Genomic DNA, 21,062 nt, shown 5'->3' on the forward strand with positions numbered 1-21,062 from the left:
TTATATAAATATATATAATATATATAAATCTATTATATAAATATATATAATATATATAAATCTATTATATAAATATATATAATATATATAAATCTATTATATAAATATATATAATATATATAAATCTATTATATAAATATATATAATATATATAAATCTATTATATAAATATATAAATATATTTTTATATAACATATATTTATAATTTATATATTTATATATATTTTTAAAATATATTTATATATACTATATAATATATAATAAATATATAATATATATAAATTATATATATTATATATATAATAATAATACCACAGATTATCTTTGCTTGTTTCAAGGGGTACTAATCTTGCTCACGTGCCTTAAGAAATAACAAACTGAGCAAAACTGATTAGAATTGAGGGTGCCAATCCAATGAATGCTCGTACTCAACAAGGGAGTCTTATTCATAACTCTCCCTTTTTCATTCCCGAGACAGGACAGACCCCATCAGCTGCAGGTGGTATACTTCTAAGCCAAGGACACATAACGTATGGGTTGTAAAAGACCTCATTTAGGCCACAGAGAAATAATACAGAAAAATCCAGTCTGCAGAAAGAAGAATGAAACAGATGAACAAACACTGGCAGAGAAAAGAAACCATGCAACCTCAGAGAGAGAGAGAGAGAGAGAGAGAGAGAGCGACAGACACAGAAGGGAGGAAAGAGCGAAGCAGAGAGGGAAAGGCATAGAGAATGGCAGCCAAAGTACCTGACGGTTTCTAAATTCCTTGTTCTGGTCTTTTGTCAATCTCAGCTGCAAGTCTTACACATTATTTCTGGGAGATAACCATATGGGTTTCTCACAGAAGTTATAAACACATTTGTATTAATATACATTTATATTAGTATAAAATAGATTTCCATTTGTGTTTCATCTAGATTGAGTTGGTTTGTTACTGAGAACTAAAATGTCTCTGGGACACTTGCCCCTTTGGACTTTATTTTGGTATGATCAAACCTCACATATTATTTGCACTGTAGAAGATACTTCAGAGCTATAGTATCTTTAAAAGTACTTTAACATCTTTGCGCTAACAATCTACTTATCAATCTACCTCTAGAAAAGCATTAATAAAACTCTTATAATCGGCTGACACATTTCCCCAAGTGAGCAAAGACTCGTGATCGCTTCTAAATGTGAGAAATAAGCCTATTAAATGTCAATTATTATGTCACAATATCTTCTTAAACACAATGTAAATAAATCTGTCAAATTAAGACATATCAACATGAACTGTCAAAAAAATTCCTTCATGTTTCACGTATGTAACAGATGCACATAATGACAAAATAGCTATGCTTTATATATGAAAAAATGCATTTATGAATTAAACTTCTTGAATACCATATGCAGTTGGGGCATAAGTTTTCTTAATAATGAGAGCAGACAATTCATTAGTGATAGAATGCAGAATGCCAGGGCAGACTAACCATAATAAAGAAAAAATTGCTGCGTGAAGGATAAAATCTTCATGTCTTTCTTATTTAGACTTTATAGTACTCCCAAAAAGCAGGGGATAATAAATTATTCATTTTTTTTAAGGTACAAAATTTACTCCTAGTAAATGAGGATTTTTCAAATGAATTGGGTAATGCTGAAATTTCTTATAACTCTCCTTACTAGCAATTTGTTTTCTAATCTTTTGCTGAATATTGCCCCCTTTCCCCTCTAGAGCCACAGCCATCCTCCAGCTTGCTCTGGGTCCTGAGAAAATCACTTGTATGAGCCACATCAACAGACTCTTTTGGTCTTCACTGTTTTGTTGAATTTGGTCACGGGCACTGGGAGGAGATGGGGGGTACTGGGAGGAGACAGAGGACAGCAGGACAATGAAGAGTATGATTAGATACATCCTTTGATCAAAGGCTACAGGTGGTGCCAGGTGGCCTTTTCCATATAGCTACTATCTTCCAGCGCCAAGAACCTCTCCTTTCCCTTGTCCCTTCAGACCAGAGATGATCATACCTCCCCCTTTGCTGCTAGTACAACCTCATTCCTTGCTGCTTTCCTTGAAACTTGCCCACGTTTCTATACAATTCCTTTGTTAAACTTTCATTAAATTACCCACTTTAAGTGTGCCATTTATTGCCAAGACCCTAACTGATATACATCTCTGCTTCTATCTCCTTAGAATTTCTCCTTCAAAAGCTACCAAAGCCCTTATATAAAAACTGTCTAAGTAAAAGTCCCAGTCTGCCTTGATTTCGCTCAGTGGCACTGGTCACCTGCTCCTTCTTCATACTCCCTCTGTACTCTGTACACTGTGATAGAACTTCCAGCTTTCTCTTCCCACCACCGCTCTATAAACATGGGCAATCCTCAAAGGATCTTTCCTTAACTCTCTTCTTTCCATGCTTTCTCTACCAGGGACCCTACTCACTCCCAAAATGTAGAATCACTATGTCAGTTCTCAGTAGATCTTTCTAATCTTAAACTCTTTGATACTCTGATGCTGTCTTTCCAACTGCTGGTTTTATTAAATGTCTTTCTGTAATATCAACTTCAAGTAGAAAATCATTATCAAAGCAGAGGAAACCAGTGTTTCTCTGTAGCTTTCTTACTTCCATTAATTGCACCACCATTTTCTAAGTCCACTCTAACACCCAATTCATTTCCAGGTAATATACTTACTCCTTCATAAGTGGCTTCTATCTTTCTCTTCCTTCTTCATTACTAATGCTGCTAAATTGATTCAGGACTGAGGTCAAGTTTGGTAACTGCATTAACTTTCAAACTGGTATTTCCCACAGTATCTAGTACAGTCTTGATTATTTTGCATGCCAATATTTATTGAGTTAGTGCATCAAACCCAATTATAAAGGGATTAGATATGTGTCTTATAAAATTTAGATAATTAAAGGGAAAAACATAGTACATACATGTTTGAAAAGACAAATATGGAAAAAAATGCTCATATTCACAAATAACCAAAACATTATCTGTGTGTTAAGCACTATACTACGTATTTATATACATATGCTCATTTGATTAAAAAAAAAATCCTGTAGGGAAGTTGCTTCTCATATCACTGATTAGTCAATTGAGACTCAGGGAAATTTAGTCCAAGTACACAAAACCAGAAGGTGGAAGATTCTAAACTCAAAAGCATGCCTGTCTAGGTTATATATGGCATACATTTAGTTTAACATTAACAGCAAACCTCAAGTTGGGCAAAAGAATGTTTTCACTTATAAAAATATCACTAAGTTCTGTCAAAGTAAGACAAATTACTTAATGATAATTAGGTCTTCATCCCAAATTCTTCTGCCTTTGCCTGAAAAATTGACTCATCAAGGGTAGGGGAAGGCAGCAGGGTGCTAGAAGCAGTGGAAGAGGGCTGAATCCGAATTAAACACTGGTGCTTCTTGTTCAGAAGGTGTGTTCAGAATCAAAAGGAAACTATGAGTTGCCTGAAAATCATACAGAAACCATGAGTTCCTCAGAAAGAAATACTATGCAAGCAAAAATGGGAGCCCAACAATAGCTAAGTGAGTTTCTTACAGGGAGTTTTTTACAAACACATTAATCACCAGATATACCAACCATGAGGAACAGCATCCTGCCTTGCGATGGGGGGAAAAGTAAATAGGAGTTGCTATAGCATTTGATATCTGCTGATAGCAACTGATAGCTATGCATTCATAACTCTGTTTAAATATAACTTTCCTCTTTTTCCAGTGCCCACTAGCAAGCGTTATTAATGTAGCTTAACTATAGTGGAAAGACTAGGGTGAACACACAAATCTAGAAGTTCTTCTACGTCACTGACAGGGCTGTTCACAATTAATCATGCCCTACTGATGAACTAAGATGTTACTGATGAAAATGTATTGTGTACATGAAGGGCAAATAAAGAGTGAGAACCACAGACCTACAGAAAGGCTGACTAGAACAAGTCATAATGTTATTTTTCATTGAAACTTTATAAACTAAAATGCCTGATGGGAGACAATAAATAAATACTATTTTCCCAAAATGAAGGGCATTATTCCTAATTTTTCAAGAGCATTATAAATGTCGTTAGATATTTGCAAAAACAGGTCAATGATAAATGTACAAAGCTTGTAAGTGTTAGCAGAAATTTCACTTAGCTTAGTTTTTTCTGCTTGAAAGAACACCAAGATGCTACTTATATAATAATGCAGTAGTTGTACCTACAAAATAGGTAATACATCTGTAGAACTCTGTTCCCTTTTATTCCACTTTGTCTTCATTTCATAAATTAAAAACATAAAATGCCATTTTAAAGCAGTGATATCCAAATTTTTAAATCACACACCCTCCAGGTAGAAAAGTTTAGAGAACACTTAATATATGTATATGAATTTCTTTGTAAATTATAACCAAGAAGTTCTATACTATTATAAAACTTATACAAAGAGAATTTATGAAGGATGAGAAAGGGATGAAATACTTAAAAATTTAAAAATATTTCATGATTATTATTTTTTGAGATAGAGTATTGCTCTGTCACCCAGGCTACAGTGTAGTGGCATGATCACAGCTCACTGCAGCCTCGACCTCTTGGGCTCAAGTGATTTTCCCACCTCAGCCTCCCAAGTAGCTGGGACTACAGGAATGCACCTCCACATTTGGCTAATTTTCTTTTATTATTTGTAGAGACGGGGTCGGCCTATGTTGCCCAGCTGATCTCAAAATCCTTGGCTCAAGCGATCCTCCCGCCTCAGTCTCCCAAAATGCTGGGATTAAGGCATAGGCTATGGTGCCTGTCCAAAACATATTTTAATTACTTATGCTAGAAAATATCCATTGACTGTAGTTTAAACATTTAAAAAAACTTATAAAAATTGTGATATTAGGAATTTGACGGTTTAATTTTAGGTTCTTTTTATTTTTTTTTTCTTTTCTTTAGAGACAGAGTCTTGCTCTGTTGCCCAGGCTGCAGTACAGTGGTATGATCATACCTCACTGCAGCCTCAAACTCCCGGGATCAAGTGATCCTCCCGCCTCAGCCTCCCAAGTGGCTAGGACTATAGGTGCACACCACCACGACTGGCTAATTTTTAAATTTGTTGTAGAGATAGTAGTCTTGCTATGTTGCCCAGGCTGGTATCGAACTCCTGGCCTCAAGCAATCCTCCTGCCTTTGCCTCCTAAAGCTCTGGGATTACAGGAGTGATTACGGGCCACTATACGTGGCTCTAAGTTCATTTTTGATAATTAGTTTGAATGTCCGTATTAGTTGAAAAGATTTCATACAGATATATGGAGCCAATGAAATAAATGCATTGTTAACTATGCCTACTCAATCACAATGCCTATTTTTAATGTAATTTACTATTATGCTAAGGTTTTCATTGAAATTCTGTAGTAAAATTCCATCTTTACTGATGTTCTTGCAAAGTTATTAGGAAGTGTTGCGTTACAATGTTTTGAATAGATTTAAAATCTACCCTAAAACCAAATTAAGGAAGACTTTTGAACAGGTTAGAAAATTCTGTTTTTATGTTTTTAAATTATGTAGATATGATGGCTGGGTGATTCATTTATATCATTTTTCAGCAAAATCACAGAAAAATGAACAATTTCTAAAAATCTATTTTCAAAACGTTCTCTTCATTTTTTAAAGTTTCTTTTTAAAAAGCAGTTACTTTATCATTCACCTAAAGTGTGTAACTTTTACCTTTAAGGATCTGATTATGTTTCCTTTTTAAAGGGTATCTACATGCAAGTCATGGTCATTTGTCCTCAGAAAACTATTAGCAAATTCTGAACCCATTTATTTCCATTAAAAAGAGCACAACTATGACAACACCTTAAAATACGACTTCACAAAATAACCAGACCACCTTTTTATGCTACAAAAGCATGTCAGGGTCACTCCTCCGATCAAGTATCATATTTATAAAAGTTCTACCATTTAGGATAATATCCATAAATTCAACTCACTTGGACATATGTAAAGTCCACTATGCCAAAACATGCTGAAAGGGAACAAATGAGTGAGTCTGCCACTGTCAATCCCTCGATACTAACAACTCCCACTCTTATCTCAGGAAACCTTGACATCACGAGTCAGACTGGCTGACACATGGACCTAGTGAGAGTGCTGCCATCATCTTTGTATTCAATATTGGTATATCTGAATTTCCTTATTCTTAAATAAAAGTATTACAAATTGAAATGCTAGGATTTTTCCAATAGGGCATCTTGTATGCTCCATAGGGAGTCTGTACCCTACTTTGGAGACTACTGCTTTGAAATATACATTCTTGAGAATGAAAAAATCTACAATTTCACGTTACCTCTAAAAAACAACCAGTTTGCTTCTTTCCTCTCTCAAGTGCTTGACAAAGTTTCAGACTACACCATTCAGAAAATGCCAATAAAAATTAATATGTCATATTTCCTTCGTGTAGAGAGGTTGAGAAAATTATTACAAATCTGAAGGCATACAATTTTTTTTTTTTTTTTTGAGACGCAGTCTCACTCTGTCGCCCAGGCTGGAGTGCAGTGGCGCAATCTCGGCTCACTGCAAGCTTTGCCTCCCAGGTTCATGCCATTCTCCTGCCTTAGCCTCCCGGGTAGCTGGGACTACAGGCACCCGCCACCACGCCCGGCTAATTTTTTGTATTTTTAGTAGAGACGGGGTTTCACTGTGTTAGCCAGGATGGTCTCCATCTCCTGACCTCATGATCCACCTGCCTCGGCCTCCCAAAGTGCTGGGATTACAAGCGTGAGCCACTGTGCCCAGTCACAAATGTATTTTAGAATAAGTAGAGCTATTCTGATGCTATCATTTACATAATTTATTTTCTGATAAACTATTATTCAAATGGAGACTATCAAAATATATCAATAGAGTATTAACTGAAAATAATGTAAAGTTGAAATCTATTTCAAATGACTGTAGCTAAATTTTGTTGCTTTATAGAAGGGTGACATTAAAGGATCAAGAAACACGGGTAATTATTTTTATAAGAAACAAGATCTAAATCAGCTTTATAGGAGAATCTATGAATTTAAGTACAAACTAATAGTCCTTTATAAAATTAGTTTCTTCAGAAAAATCGGAGAGAGAGAAGCAGTGTTAAGAGCAGCTGGCTGCTCAGTGCTGAGTCTGGCACTCTGCTCAGGTGCATGCCTCACCTTGGCGCCATGCTTATGCAGAACTTCCATGACATCATTATGGGCTCTTTCTGCTGCAACATGCAGGGGAGTCATGAAACTACAGAAAAGAGGACAGAAAGAAAAGGTAATTGTCTCTCTTTTATTGCATTTCCTCTTTAGGAAATGAACAACTCTTTCTGCAATTATACTTACTCTTTATTTTTTTCATTAACATTTGCTCCTTTTCTAAGTAACAATTCTGTCACTTGTTTACGTTTGGGATGCAGAGAGGCCACAGCACAGTGCTATAAAGTAAACAAAACCAAGTTAATAAAATACACTTCTATATGTACAGTAGCTCTTGGAATTGAACAGTATCTGCTGACCTTTATTTAAAACATTGTTATCTCAGCGTATCAGAACATATGTATATGTTTTATATCACAGAGATGATCCATATTCTTTCTACGTATAGTGGAAATACAAAACATAAGCGTTTAAACCAAGGTGAAATTACGCTCTTAAACATTAAGAGAGATCTTATTTATTTTGGCTTAGCCAATCAATAAATATTCACTATATATTCCATGGAAAGCATCATAATACATATGCCTCTGCAAAGCTACAGAAATCTATAACTAAGTTACTCAATCGTTCATTAAGCTATCAGCCATACAAGTCAGTATTTCTAAGGTCTTCTACAGAGGTACTCCCAGCACTACAGGAGAAGTTTATATGCCCAAGGATAAGAAAGAAAATGATATAACTGAAGCAGTTTAGAGAAAAATATTCTCAGAAATTTTATGTTTTAACATAATCTTTATACAACTTTTTTATTCTGCTTCATTTTAATATTTGTATTAAAATTTAAAAATAAAAAACTACTTACAACTAAATAAAATGAATACTCCAAAAAAGTGGGTCAGGTTTATTCTGTGGCTCTGAATATCTCCTAGCATAACACTGTAGCTTGAATCTATCTCAACCCTAGTTTGAGAGACATGTATTTAAGTGTATACATAGTTAGCCTATTTCAGTTTAGTCAATCCTTTAATGTTGTTTTATGCAGATACTGACAAAGGTTAGGTCTTTTGTGTCAAATATATGTAAGAACATTAATTAGGTATACTTAAGGTCTGTGATGCAGGCATCACATATGCTTAAATTCTGAATTTAGGAGCAATCACTAACCACTCTCTAGCTGAGCCTTAATGTGTCAATGACAAAGAAAATAAATAAATCTTTCTGAAAGTGCATTTGAAGAAAAAACACGGATAGTTCCAAGAATAATTTGTATAGTATCAAACAAAAAATCCATGATCTTGCCATTTTTCTACCATGAATATAATCAGTTCTTTGAATACAATTGCTCAAAAAGATAATGCAAGTATCTGAAAATATACTTTAATCTTCTACAGAAAGAAATCTAGTATTTATCTAGCAAACACAAGAAAAAAAATTCTATTGAAAAATCACATCTTGTATTTTATGAAAGCACTGGCCACAAAAGTGGATTTGTTATAATGAGGTGGGGAAGACAAAGGTAAAATAATTTCCAAATCGAGGTTGAGCAAATGTCAATTCTCTCACCCATGAAAAGAATCATCCCCCAAACTAACTTTAAAAATCAATGCGACCAAAATTAAAATGCAAATTCCTGGCATTTCAGATACTGAAGTTATTTAAGGTTTCTAAAATGAAAATCATATTTTGTGCTTACATTATTATTATAGACCCAGGGAATAAATTAACAATAAAATCTTACCAGTGCTGTTTCATGAGACTGTGGTTGTTTGAAATTAATGATTTCCAGAGCAAGTGTTTTTTTAACTTTAGCTAAGTCTGCTTCTCTGGCTGCTTGTAGTAAAGAATGACCTTTAAATTCATCTGTCAATGAAACAATATTTGACATAAAAAAAGATTTAAAATGTATAAAAAATCTTCAGCATGATTATAAATGAGTAGGAATATTATTATTTTATGAATTTCTCTATTTTAGCAACAGCAGCAATGTGACAATATGATAAAAATGCAAAAGATGAGGATGTAGATTAATGAAAAATTGTGAAGTTTGTATGCTCTGAAATAAGACTGTTTCACACTCTCAAAGTCATAAAGATATACCTATAAAGATACTTACTGCAGCAAAATTTTGAAACAGGAAACCTAAATGTCCACCAAAAGGAAACCAGTTAAATAATGTGTGCCCACATATGCTGTAACACTTTCTAGCTCTTAAACAAGAGATAGGTCTACATACACTGACATGAAAGTATATAGTGATACATGAAAATTCAAAAAAGAAAGGACAGGCTGATGCATTTTTTTTTGTATTGTCACTACTCTTGCTACTACTATTGCCACCATAAGTACACCGTAAGTAATGGTGTAGAAAACATTTGCAGAAATATTTACCAAAATATTAATGGTGATTAAGTCTTGACACAGAAAAGGAAAGGACTAAAATATGGGAGAAATGCAGAGCTTGAACATTTTTCAAAGAACATTTAATAGCTTATTATTTTCATAACCAGGTGAGAGACTTTTTGAAAAGCTGTATCTAAATTAATTGCATGAATGAGAATCCAATATTCTTATATCTTAAACTATGCTAAAACAAAAAGTTTATTTAAAAAACATATGCATGTATATATTGGTAATATATTCAGAAGATGACCTCAACCAAATTATTTTTGAAATCTCACTTAAATATGGGAAAGTGATTATACTTGGGTCATAACACACATGACAAATAAAAATATGATTGTGCAACCTTGCAGGGCTTGGGAAATAGTGAGAGTTCAATAATGCTAGATACCTACTACTATCAATGGCACAAGAATGTAACCCCATAAGAGGGTTCAGTAATGCTAGATACCTGTCACTATCAATAGCACAAGAAAGTAAGCCCCATAAGAGGGTTCAATAATGCTAGATACCTACTACTATCAATAGCACAAGAATGTAAGCCCCAGAAGCTCAGAGCTTTTTAATGGTTTGTACACTGCTATATTTCTAGTGCCTGCCACATTGTAAGTATCCAAGAAATGGATGCTGATTGACTCATCCTCATTAGCCTTCAAAAAACCAAAAAAGGAGCTTCAACATATGAATTAAAACTAGGCTCGAATAAATACAATATATACAAAAAGTATATGTATATAATATTCCCATGGAATTCATGAAGAAAAGTATACAATTAGAAATGACGATTATGAATTAGTGTGTTTGTAAGAATGGAAGGTTATTATTTAAGGCAGATAAAACTCAACAGAAATTAAATATTCCAATTTATGCAATAATGATTTCGGGATATAAATACGTACAAGTCAATCTTTCCCTAAGCTCCGGAGTTGGAGCCATATCCACAGCACTTTTGCCATGGCAGTTGACTAACGTAGGATCAGCGCCATGGCTAAGTAACAAAGAGCAGACTTCTACACGGTTCTTGGAAGCAGCCTCGTGCAGTGGAGTAAACTGCCAGAGATCCATGGCATTAACACAAGCTCCGTGCTGAATTGAGAAAAAAACATTTTAGGTCAGTAATCATGTTGCTGGATCAAATAAAGCTCAAAAGATATTTATTTCTTTGTAAATTTCAGTTATAACTTTTTCAAATAAGTGTTTTAATTTCTTTAGTATCACCTTTCAAAAACAGCTGAAATTAAATTCAATGTTTTAAACATTTTAACGCAACGGTAATAGGTTTAAAAACGTATTTTATTCTCTTAAAATCTAAAAAAACAAGACTAGGCAACATGGCAAAACTTCGTCTCTACAAAAATCATAAAAATTAGCTGTGCGTGGTGGCACACCCCTGTAATCCCAGCTACTGGGGAGGCTGAGGTGGGAGGATCACTTGAACTTGGGAGGTTGAGGCTGCAGTGAGCTGTGAATGTGCCACTGCACTCCAGCCTGGGTGACAGGGCAAGACCCTGTTTCAGAACAAACAAACAAACAAAAAACCCCCCAAAACTAAACAAACTTTCATGAGGCCGAAAGTATGGAAAGTCATGACAAGTTAAAGAAAAAAAAAAAGTAAATGATGCTCAATATTCTGAATTTCTCTTACCTTTAGTAGCAGTTCTGTGACTTCATAATGTCCATATGAACATGCATTATGAAGAGGCACAAGTCCACTAAATGAAAAAACACAAATTAGAATACTTAAATTTCAAACAACTTATTTATCCATGAAGTACTAAGAAATAAAATCCAATAAATCCCAATACAATTATATTTTAAAATATTTAAAAGTATTTAATAAAATAATAAAAGAATTCAAAGCATAGCTTATGTTCACACCTTTTGTATTTATCTTGTTTTTTGTACATAATCCTTGAAGATAATGAAAAAAATACCAAACAGAAGAACATTTTGGCGAAAGGAAGATCATATGCTAATTGACAAATGCATGCATTATATATTAAGTATTTATAAGAAATAAATGTTAACTGGTAGTGAACTGAAATATTCTACCATTTTAATTCACTTTTATGGTAATTTCTAGGAAAATAATCAAATATCCAAACTATTATAACTTGCATATCAAAGTATTCTAAATAAGCCAAAAAACCCTTTTTTTTGTGGTGTACATCTCTTGATGACTCACCTATTATACACCCATCTGTTTTCAGACATGCACAAGGAAACAGAGATGTACAAGAGCATCAGGCATTTATGCCCCTATACTACTGGGACACCATTCACATATGGCACAAAACCTGGTGCAGGCAAGAGAACAGCGCCAGAGAAAGCAGATTGGAAATGGATGAATTCTTCTGATAAGTGTCTCAAGTATTGAGTTCATTTTTATGTTTCTTGACTTGGGGAGGGGCAAAGTGAAAGAAACTCTCCTCCAGGGCACCTCTTCTTTATGCTGTCAATCACAAGACTGTAACATAATCTACCTTACCTGGGTAGTAGGGTTAATTATCTTTTAGATCTTAAAGTGGGGCAATGAGAAATGTTAGTCCACCACATAGGATAGCAAACCCAATGTTCATATATCCCTGGAGACTTTACAGGAAACTGATACAAAGTTTTCAAAAATTCACCTATTGGTAAAATAAATGACATAACTGCTTTTTTGGTTACCACCCATATCCCCTCACATCAACCTTCTAGGTTTTCTCAGTTTATATGTCCAAGATTTCATTAGAAAAAAAATTTGGTATTGTATATTTATGATTTTGGTTTATCAGTAAAGGATGATCCTTTACTATCTGTTGAATCTGATAGCTATGCTACTGGATTTTCATAATTTTCAATTTGTTTTATTTTTCTAAAATGCAATTTAAGAGTTGAAAAACAGTAACTGCAACTGAGACACAATTTCAACTTCAAGTAACAGAACTGTGATAAAATTAAATTGATTTGGGAAATTATTATGAGAAGTATCTTTAATTAAGTAGGTACATGAAAATAAAACCTAAAATCAGAGTTGTGAACATTCTTAAAACATTATATAAGCCATAACAAATGGGACATATGACTTTGTCTAGTGTTTTAAAAGTTTAGAGTATCAGACAAAAACAAAGCACTGAAAGGAAGTAAACTGATAGACCTACCCTTTGTCTTTTGCATGGACATCAGCACCATGCTGAAGAAGAAGCTGAACTATTCGAACTCTGTTGTAGCCTGCTGCTAGATGTAAAGGAGTTGACTAGAAAAGAAAAACACATCCCCTTTTCAGGTAAAAACAAACAAACAAACAAACAAAATCCTTGCTTCGCCATTTCAGATTTAAACACAATGAAAGTTGACACAAAAATACTGCGCTGAAATGTCAAAAATTCACATTTCATAACTTAATGAGAGATAATTTACTGCCCTCAGGAGTCAATACTAACGTTAGTGCCATCCACCTATTTCCCTTACTTGTTTTTTTAAGGCCATCAGTAATCAAACCTTACCCTACCTATTCTACATGATTTCCTATTTCTTTCCAACATGAAACATTCTCACTGTTCTGAGAAGACACACCAGGGCTCATGTTTCCTATAACTGGAAACATTCTTCCTTATCCTACTCAAATCCTGTCCTCCTTTCAAGTTCTAACCTTTAAATCCCAATTCTGCCGTAAAACTTTATCTAAAGATCTAGCTCTGAAAATTTCTTTAATAGGAAAGATTGAAAAACATCTCTAAAGAACAATTTGAACAAACTTTAATGGAAACAAAAAGGACAATGGGCCTTATTCATTCTGTACGGCTGCTAGTAATGGTCAAAACTAATTTGCTACACTGGGTGCAATGACATATACCAAGGTAGCATTTAATTCTTCCATTTTATGTACCACATACACAATATAAATACAAGAGAGGAATACAGTTTCTTCCCTGCCAATTTCTGCCACATTGTAATTTGAGTCAAGTTATTAGAAGGTTCTCTGCTAAAATTTAGTATGGTAATTAATCAAACTTCTCCTCACCTTTTAAGAGTCAGAAATAACTTCATTTTAATTAAAAACTTCCCTGCAACCATAGCAATTTTCCACCTTTGCTAATTTAAAGTTTAAATACCATAACGGGTTTTTCACACAGGCTTTAATGCATTCCCTTTCATTTTTCCTGTCTTCTATTTGGGGTCTTGGGATTTAATAAGATTTTTAATTTATTTTCTTCACCTATTCCAGATGTGAAGATACAAAAGAATTACTAAACATTGTACTATCTATTACTGCTTTTGAGATATTTCATACATTTTACATATTCTGTCAGTCTCTAAGTTTAGAAAATACTTTGAGCAATGCCAGCCATCAATGAGGAGACCATTCAGATTAGAAGAGTCCTGAACAGGAAGTCAGGAAACCTGATTATATTCCTGGATCTTATGCAACCCAGTGGATGTCATGCTACTCATGTGTCTCAGCTTCTTCATGTATAAAATGGAGATAAAACCACTCATCCTCGCTATCTGAAAAACCTGTGAAAATACAGTACAGTTTAACTTACCTGTGGTTAATTTTAGTCTGAAAATATTACATGTGGAATTCCAGAAACAAACAATTCATAAGTTTTAGGCTGAGCACTATTCTAAGTAGCCTGATGAAATCTGCCCACTTTGTCCCACCTTGGATGGGAATCATCCCTTCCTCCAGCACATCCATACTGAAGATGCTACATATTAGTCACTTAGTAGCCATCTCAGTTATGGGATCAAAAAACCATATATAGGGTTTGGTACTATCCGAGGCTTCAGGCATCTACTGGGCTCTTGAAATGTATCTCCCGAGGATAAGGGAAAACTACTGTAAAGTTTTCTCCCATATAGAAACACATTTTTGTTTGTTTGTTTTTTAGATGGAATCTCGCTCTGTTGCCCAGGCTGGAGTGCAGTGGCTCGGTCTCAGCTCACTGCAACCTCCGCCTCCCGGGTTCAAGTGATTCTCCTGTCTCAGCCTCCCGAGTATTTGGGATTACAGGCACACACCACCATACCCAGCTAATTTTTGTATTTTTAGTTGAGCTGGGGTTTCACCATGTTGGCCAGACTGGTCTGGAACTCCTGACCTCAAGTGATCCACCCACCTCCAACTCCCAAAGTGCTGGGATTACAGGCGTGAGCCACTGTGCTTTTTTAAAACGTAAAATGCCATGTAAAAATAGGCAATTAAAATTTTTTATCATCAAACATGTCCAGCTAAGTTTCTGCTTTGAGATCCATGTCAAATGTTACTGCAAATGATACGGTCAGGGAGTATCAACTTACTTTCAGGACTCTTATTTCACTCTCATTTTAGAAAAATACTTCTGCTGGATAATGAAGTTTAGTTAACTTTTTTCCTTCCTTTAATATTTTAAGGATGTTATACCACTGTCCTCTGTCTTGCTTTGTTTCAAGACTAGAAATCTGTTATCCTTATCTTTGTTCCTTTGTACATGTGTTTTTCCCCTTCTGGACACACTAATATTTCTCTACATTAATATTTCACTGACTTAAAGCAATTTGATTATGATATGCCTTGATATAGTTTTCGTGTGTGTGTGTGTGTGTGTGTGCGCGCGCGTGCACACGCATGCATGCCCAGAATTGGAGCTTGCAGTGCTTCTTAGACCTAATATAGTTTTCACTAAATTTGGAAAATTTTTTGCTATGATTTCATCAAATATTTTTTCTGCTCCCTCTCCTATTACTCTCACTAGGGTCCCACTAGGGACTTCAATTACACAAATATTAGGTTAATTTCAAAGCTTGCTTCTAGGCTTTGGTAGGCAGGGCCAGAGCAGCCTTTAGTGTAGGACAGATTTTCCCCTACTACTGAGGCATTGTCCTTTGATGACATCCAGTGAATTATGAGGGCTTTTCACTCTGGCTGGTGGCAACAGAAACTATTACAGACTCTGTGTGAGTTCTTAGGCTTGTTATCTCTAATCTTTCTGTGTGGTTCTTTTACTAGCCTCAAGCGGTTTCCTCACCCATGTGTTACTCAGTACTTATCTGAACACTGTAAGGGGACCCTGTGTGGATCTCCCTTTCCTGGCCACTGCCTTGCTAACTCCTTCCACCTTAGTCTCCCCAAACTCCCAATTTCATCTCCTCAAGTCAGGGAGACCATCACGTTCCTCCTGGTTTTCCCCTCCTTGTGTTAAGGCCTGGAAATTCTTTGGAGGTGGTAAGCTGGAGTTGTTACCCTCTCTCAGGGATAATTACCATGTACTGCCTGATGCTTAATGTCTAAAAACCACTGTTTCATACATTTTGTCTATTTTTCTTAGAGTTTCAGGAAGCAAGGTAAATCTAGTCCCTCTTACTCTATCTTGGATTACTTCCATGACTGAATTGCACTTTACATTGCAGTTTGAAAACTTCCTCCACAGACAAGGACTGCTTTGGAGGACTGGTCAGGAAGTCAGCAAGCTGGTATAGCATATAGCTAATATTTAATATTACATAAAAAGGGTCACATCTTTCTTGCTTATGAACAAAAAGATGCTCCATTTTTGTATTATCTTTTACACAACTTTCTTTGTATAAAGCTCATTCAGTAACTTTTATTTCTTATTCCTGAAAATGAACAAAACTTCTCAAATGAATGAATACATACGAAAACCTATAATTTAAAAGGGCAGGCTGGGGGCGGTGGCTCATGCCTGTAATCCCAGCACTTTGAGAGGCCGAGGGGGGTGGATCACGAGGTCAGGAGATTGAGACCATCCTGGCTAACTCGATGAAACCCCGTGTGTCTCTACTAAAAATACAAAAAATTAGCCGGGTGTGGTGGTGGGCGCCTGTAGTCCCAGCTACTTGGGAGGCTGAGGCAAGAGAATGGCATGAACCCAGGAGGTGGAGCTTGCAGTGAGCACATATCGGGCCACTGCACTCCAGCCTGGGCGACAGAGCGAGACTCCGTCTCAAAAAAAAAAAAGGGCAAAACATAAGAAAAATTTAACTAGTTTTCAGATTTAAAAAAATCATTTAATTGTAGGATTTACAATGCTTTGAAAACAGTAATATATTTAGTTTTTAAACTACTGAAATCTATATAACTCAAATAAATTAGCAGGCTCTGTAATTAAGGTAGAAAGTGACAGGAAGTCTGTGAAAAAATGGAGATGAAGGGTGAGTTTTCAAAAACTATTCGGAAGCAGAATTGATAGCCTCTGAGAAATCACTGATCTAGCTAGTGAGAGACAGAGTAGTTTCTAGTTTGGAAATGCCAACGACAGAGAACAACAGAAAAAAAAAAGAAGGGAGTGGAGGAAAGGAGAGGCCAGAGGGAAATAAGGTGAGGTCTGGGTTAGCTGAATTTTAAGTGCCTAGATGATACCCCAGTGGTAATGTCAGAGAGAGAGACTTACACGTATGGCACTAGAATTCAGAAGAGGTTAAGGCTAAAACAAAAATCTGGTCATCACTAGCATTCACCTAAAATACGTGAATTTCTACCACGTATCTGACAACACGTTAAGTGCTAGGGATAGCAATGAGAACAAGAAAAGCGAAATCAGTATTTTGCGCTTATGGATCTTCTTCTTCCTCAAAATCACACCAAGAGTGATTATCTAAAGGAAATGCATATAAATGAATTCTTTATTCAGAAGGACAAAAGATGAGGAAACAGAAGTCTGCATTTTGAGGAGTCAAGTCACTAGAGAAAGCAGGCAATACAATATAAATGCTGTGGATGTGGACAAATCCCATGGGAGGGGAGTTTAGGACACCCAGGAAAGCTGGAGGATGCTGGTCTAAACCACTCTAGAGGCAAGCAGAGGGAAACGGGGTCAGGAAAGATTCTCAGAAGAAATGCTTTCCGAGGTGAGACTTTGGATAAACAGAATCACTGAGGCAAAAGAATAAGAAACTTTATTCCAGGTTGTGTGAAGAATCCATGTTAATATCAGTGGCCAAGGTATATTTCAGAAACTTAAGACAAATTCGGTGGCTAAGTGTAGTGTATGAGATTGGGGAGAGCCTAAGAATAATGAGAAATCACTGAAAGACTTGAAGCAGAAAATTACTTAAGATTAGAGTCTTGGAAAGATCACTTTAGTTACTACGTGGAGAATAAAATTGAAGAGAGAGAGCAAACTCTATGGCAGGAAGGCCTGAACAGAAGGGTACAGGACTAATCCAAGAGAGAAATAATGACGCTGTCAGCAAAGTGGCAGCAGCATCTAAGTAGGAGTAGCTGAGCTATGAGAGTGGTGAATTCACAGGAAGAGTGAGTGCAGAATGAGCAGGGTGAGACTTTCCAAGTCATCATTCCCCTGTGAATGCTAATCCTGCAACTTATATAGCATCATAGAAGGCACATAAAAATAAATAAAATGCATGCAATAAATTTGAGAAAATGGCAGACTGCAAAGAGAAAAAGAAGTGACAAATTGAGAAAAAAAAGGATGATTTCCACAAACTCATGCCACTAAAGGCCCTGAGGTTTTTCAAACTTTGGGAAAAAAGAAATTTACAACTGCTATTTACCAAATGCTGTCTCCTGATCCAAAGCAAAAACACCACATACCCTAGGACTAAACCTAGTTAATGGTTACCACATAGTGCCAAATTTATATCTCAGCTGCCAAATGGCAAAGCAGTGGTAAAAGTAATTTTCTAATTGCTAGGATAATTAACAGAGTATCATTTGTTTTAGATAAATAAGGCAGCCCCATTTCTAAAATACACATGTTGCTAGATAATTCGATGATGGGTGTAAACTAGTAAACATAAGAATCAAACATTTAGGACATCCACATACACAGCACAGCAATCACTGCCAGTTTGTACACCTCTGATTTATTCTAAAAACAGATGTTTCTGTTAGGAACATTTTAAAAGACAAACATGTAAAGTGGTAAATTATGGAACAGATGCAAATACAAAAACTAAATATTATTCTGCTGTAAGATAAATATTATCACTGATATTTTAATATCATAAAATGTTAACAGAAAAAAAGGTCTTAAGGAAGTCCTATAAATCAAAGATCTCTTCTTGGATTCAGGCTATAAGAAAAAACAAACTTGAATTTGTCTATCTTTGCCTTTTATCCTATAGATTTGCAGTGCAGTATAAAGCATTTAAGGTAGTTTTAACTTTTCCTATACAACCATGCATGTAAGGGATAGCTAAAATAGTGACAATAAGCCTTTTGCAAAGCAGTAGCTTCAACATAAGCCCAGGAAGCATGATATGAGAAAATGAATAAAGGCTTTTTAATCTTCGTTTTGCATTCCAGCTTTGGAAATTTTACTAGGTATTTCCGTTAATTTATTAATGTCTCTGGGTCTTGGCTTCCAATATCTGTGAAGTGGGAATTGTAATCCCTATCACACAGGAATATTTTATAGATTAAAGATAACTGTACAAAGCACATAATATTTATCACACTGGAAAAACTCAGCAAACGATAGTTATTATTTATCATTATCTTATTAAGTAGCTTATATACTTAAGCTTTTTTTTTTTTTTTTTCATTTTAAAATTTAACTTTTAGATACAGGGGGCCATGTGCAGGTTTGTTACATGGGTATAGTGCAGTCAGGTAGTGAGCATGGTACCCAACAGGTAGTTTGTTCTTGAACCTGCGCCACTCCCCTCTAGTAGTCCACAATGTCTACTGTCCCCATGTTTATGTCCACGTGTGCTCCATGTTTAGATCCCACTTATAAGTGAGAACATGTGTTATGTAGTTTTCTGTTCCTACATTAATTCGCTTAGGTTAATGGCCTCTGGCTCCATTCATATTGCTGCAAAGGGCATGATTTCATTCTTTTTCAGGGCTGTGTGGTATTCCATGGTGTATATGTACCACATTTTCTTTACCCAATCCACCACTGATGGGCACCTAAGTTGACTTCATGTCTTTGCTATTGTGAATGGCATGGCAATGAACATACAACTTCATGTATCTTTTTGGTAAGATAATCTATTTTCCTTTGTGTATATATCTAGTAATGGGATTGCTGGGCCTAATGGTAGCTCTGTTTTAAGTTGAGAAATTTCCAAACTGCATTCCACAGTGTATAAGCATTGCTTTTTCTCTGCAAATTTGTCAGTATATATTGTCTTTTGACTTTTTAATAAACAGCCATTCTGAGTGGTGTGAGACAGTATCTCATTGTGGTTTTGATTTGCTTTCCTCTGATGATTAGTAATAATAAGCACTTTTTCATGTTCGTTGGCTGCTTGTATGTCTTATTTTGAAAAATGTCTGTTCATGTCCTTTGCCTACTTTTTGATGGGGTTGGTTTTTGCTTTGAATTAAGTTCCTTATAGATTCTGGATATTAGACCTTCGTCAGATGCATAGTTTACGAATATTTTCTCCCATTCTGTAGATTGTCTATTTACTCTGCTGGTAGTTTCTTTTGCTGTGCAGAAGCTCTTTAATTAGGTCCCACTTGTCAATTTTTATTTGTATTACACATGCTTTTGGAGACTTAGCCAAAAATTCTCTGCTAAGGCTGATGCTGAGGATGGTATTTCCTAGGTTTTTCTTTAGAATTTTTATAGTATTAGGTTTTATAATTAAATTCTTAAATCCATATTAACTTTTGTGTATGATGAAAGGTAAGGGTCCCGTTTCATTCTTCTGCATATGGCTAGCCAGCTATCCCAGCACTATTTATTGCATAGGGAATCCTTTCCCCATTAATTGTTTTCGTTGGACTTGTCGAAGATCAGATGATTGTTAAGTACGTGGCTTTATTTCTGAGCTTTCTATTCCATTCCATTGGTCTATGTGTCTGTTTTTTTGTACCAGTGCCATGCTGTTTTCTTTATTATAGCCTGACAGTATAGTTTGAATTTGGGTAGTGTGATGCCTCTGGCTTTGTTTTTTGCTTCGGATTGCTTTGGCTATTTGGGCTCTTCTTTGGTTCCAAATGATTTTTAGAATAGTTTTTTCTAATTCTTTGAAGAATGACGTTGATCGTTGGATAGGAATAGCACTGAACCTGTAAACTGCTTTGGTCAGTATGGCCACTTTAATGATACTGATTCTTCCAATCCATGAGCGTGGAATGTTTTTCCATTTGTTTGTATCACCTCTGATTTCTTTCAGCAGAGTTTTACAGTGTTCCTTGTAGAGATCTTTCATCTCTCTGGGATCACTATATCCCTAGCTATTTCATTTTATTTGTGGCTACCGTAAATGGGATTGAGCTCTTGATTTGACTCTCAGCCTGGATGCTACTGGTGTATAGAAATGCTACTGATTTTTGTACATGGATTTTGTATACTGAAACCTTGCTAAAATCATTCATCAGTTCTAGCAGCCTTTTGGAGTCTTTAGGGTTTTTTATACTTAGAATAAAATCATACTGTAAGTGAAGAGAGGTAGTTTGACTTGTTTTTTTTTTTCCTATCCAGATGCCTTTTATTTCCTTTTCTTGCCTGACTGCTCTGGCTAGAACTTCCTCATGTTATTTCTTAGTGGTCATTTATCAGTCCTTATCTTATCTGACCTTATTAGCATTATTTGGTATCATTGATCACTTCTTCCTCC

General features: G+C 35.4%; 1 protein-coding gene across 4 annotated transcripts in view; it reads right to left on the minus strand.

Annotated features, from left to right (window-relative positions):
- The window catches only part of TNKS (tankyrase), a 223,285-nt gene that overhangs the window by 61,195 nt on the left and 141,028 nt on the right, over positions 1-21,062 (minus strand). For all 4 annotated transcript variants that reach the window (XM_032162495.2, XM_032162497.2, XM_032162498.2 and 1 more), the window contains exons 6-11: positions 12,683-12,777; positions 11,185-11,251; positions 10,439-10,625; positions 8,878-8,999; positions 7,326-7,417; positions 7,152-7,230 (exon numbers count right to left, since the gene is read on the minus strand). In XM_032162495.2, the coding sequence (XP_032018386.1) occupies positions 7,152-7,230; positions 7,326-7,417; positions 8,878-8,999; positions 10,439-10,625; positions 11,185-11,251; positions 12,683-12,777 (642 nt within the window). The remainder of the gene's footprint in view (positions 1-7,151; positions 7,231-7,325; positions 7,418-8,877; positions 9,000-10,438; positions 10,626-11,184; positions 11,252-12,682; positions 12,778-21,062) is intronic.

The sequence above is a fragment of the Hylobates moloch genome, unplaced genomic scaffold (genome assembly GCF_009828535.3).
Source record: "Hylobates moloch isolate HMO894 unplaced genomic scaffold, HMol_V3 SCAFFOLD_8, whole genome shotgun sequence".
Taxonomy (NCBI): domain Eukaryota; kingdom Metazoa; phylum Chordata; class Mammalia; order Primates; family Hylobatidae; genus Hylobates; species Hylobates moloch.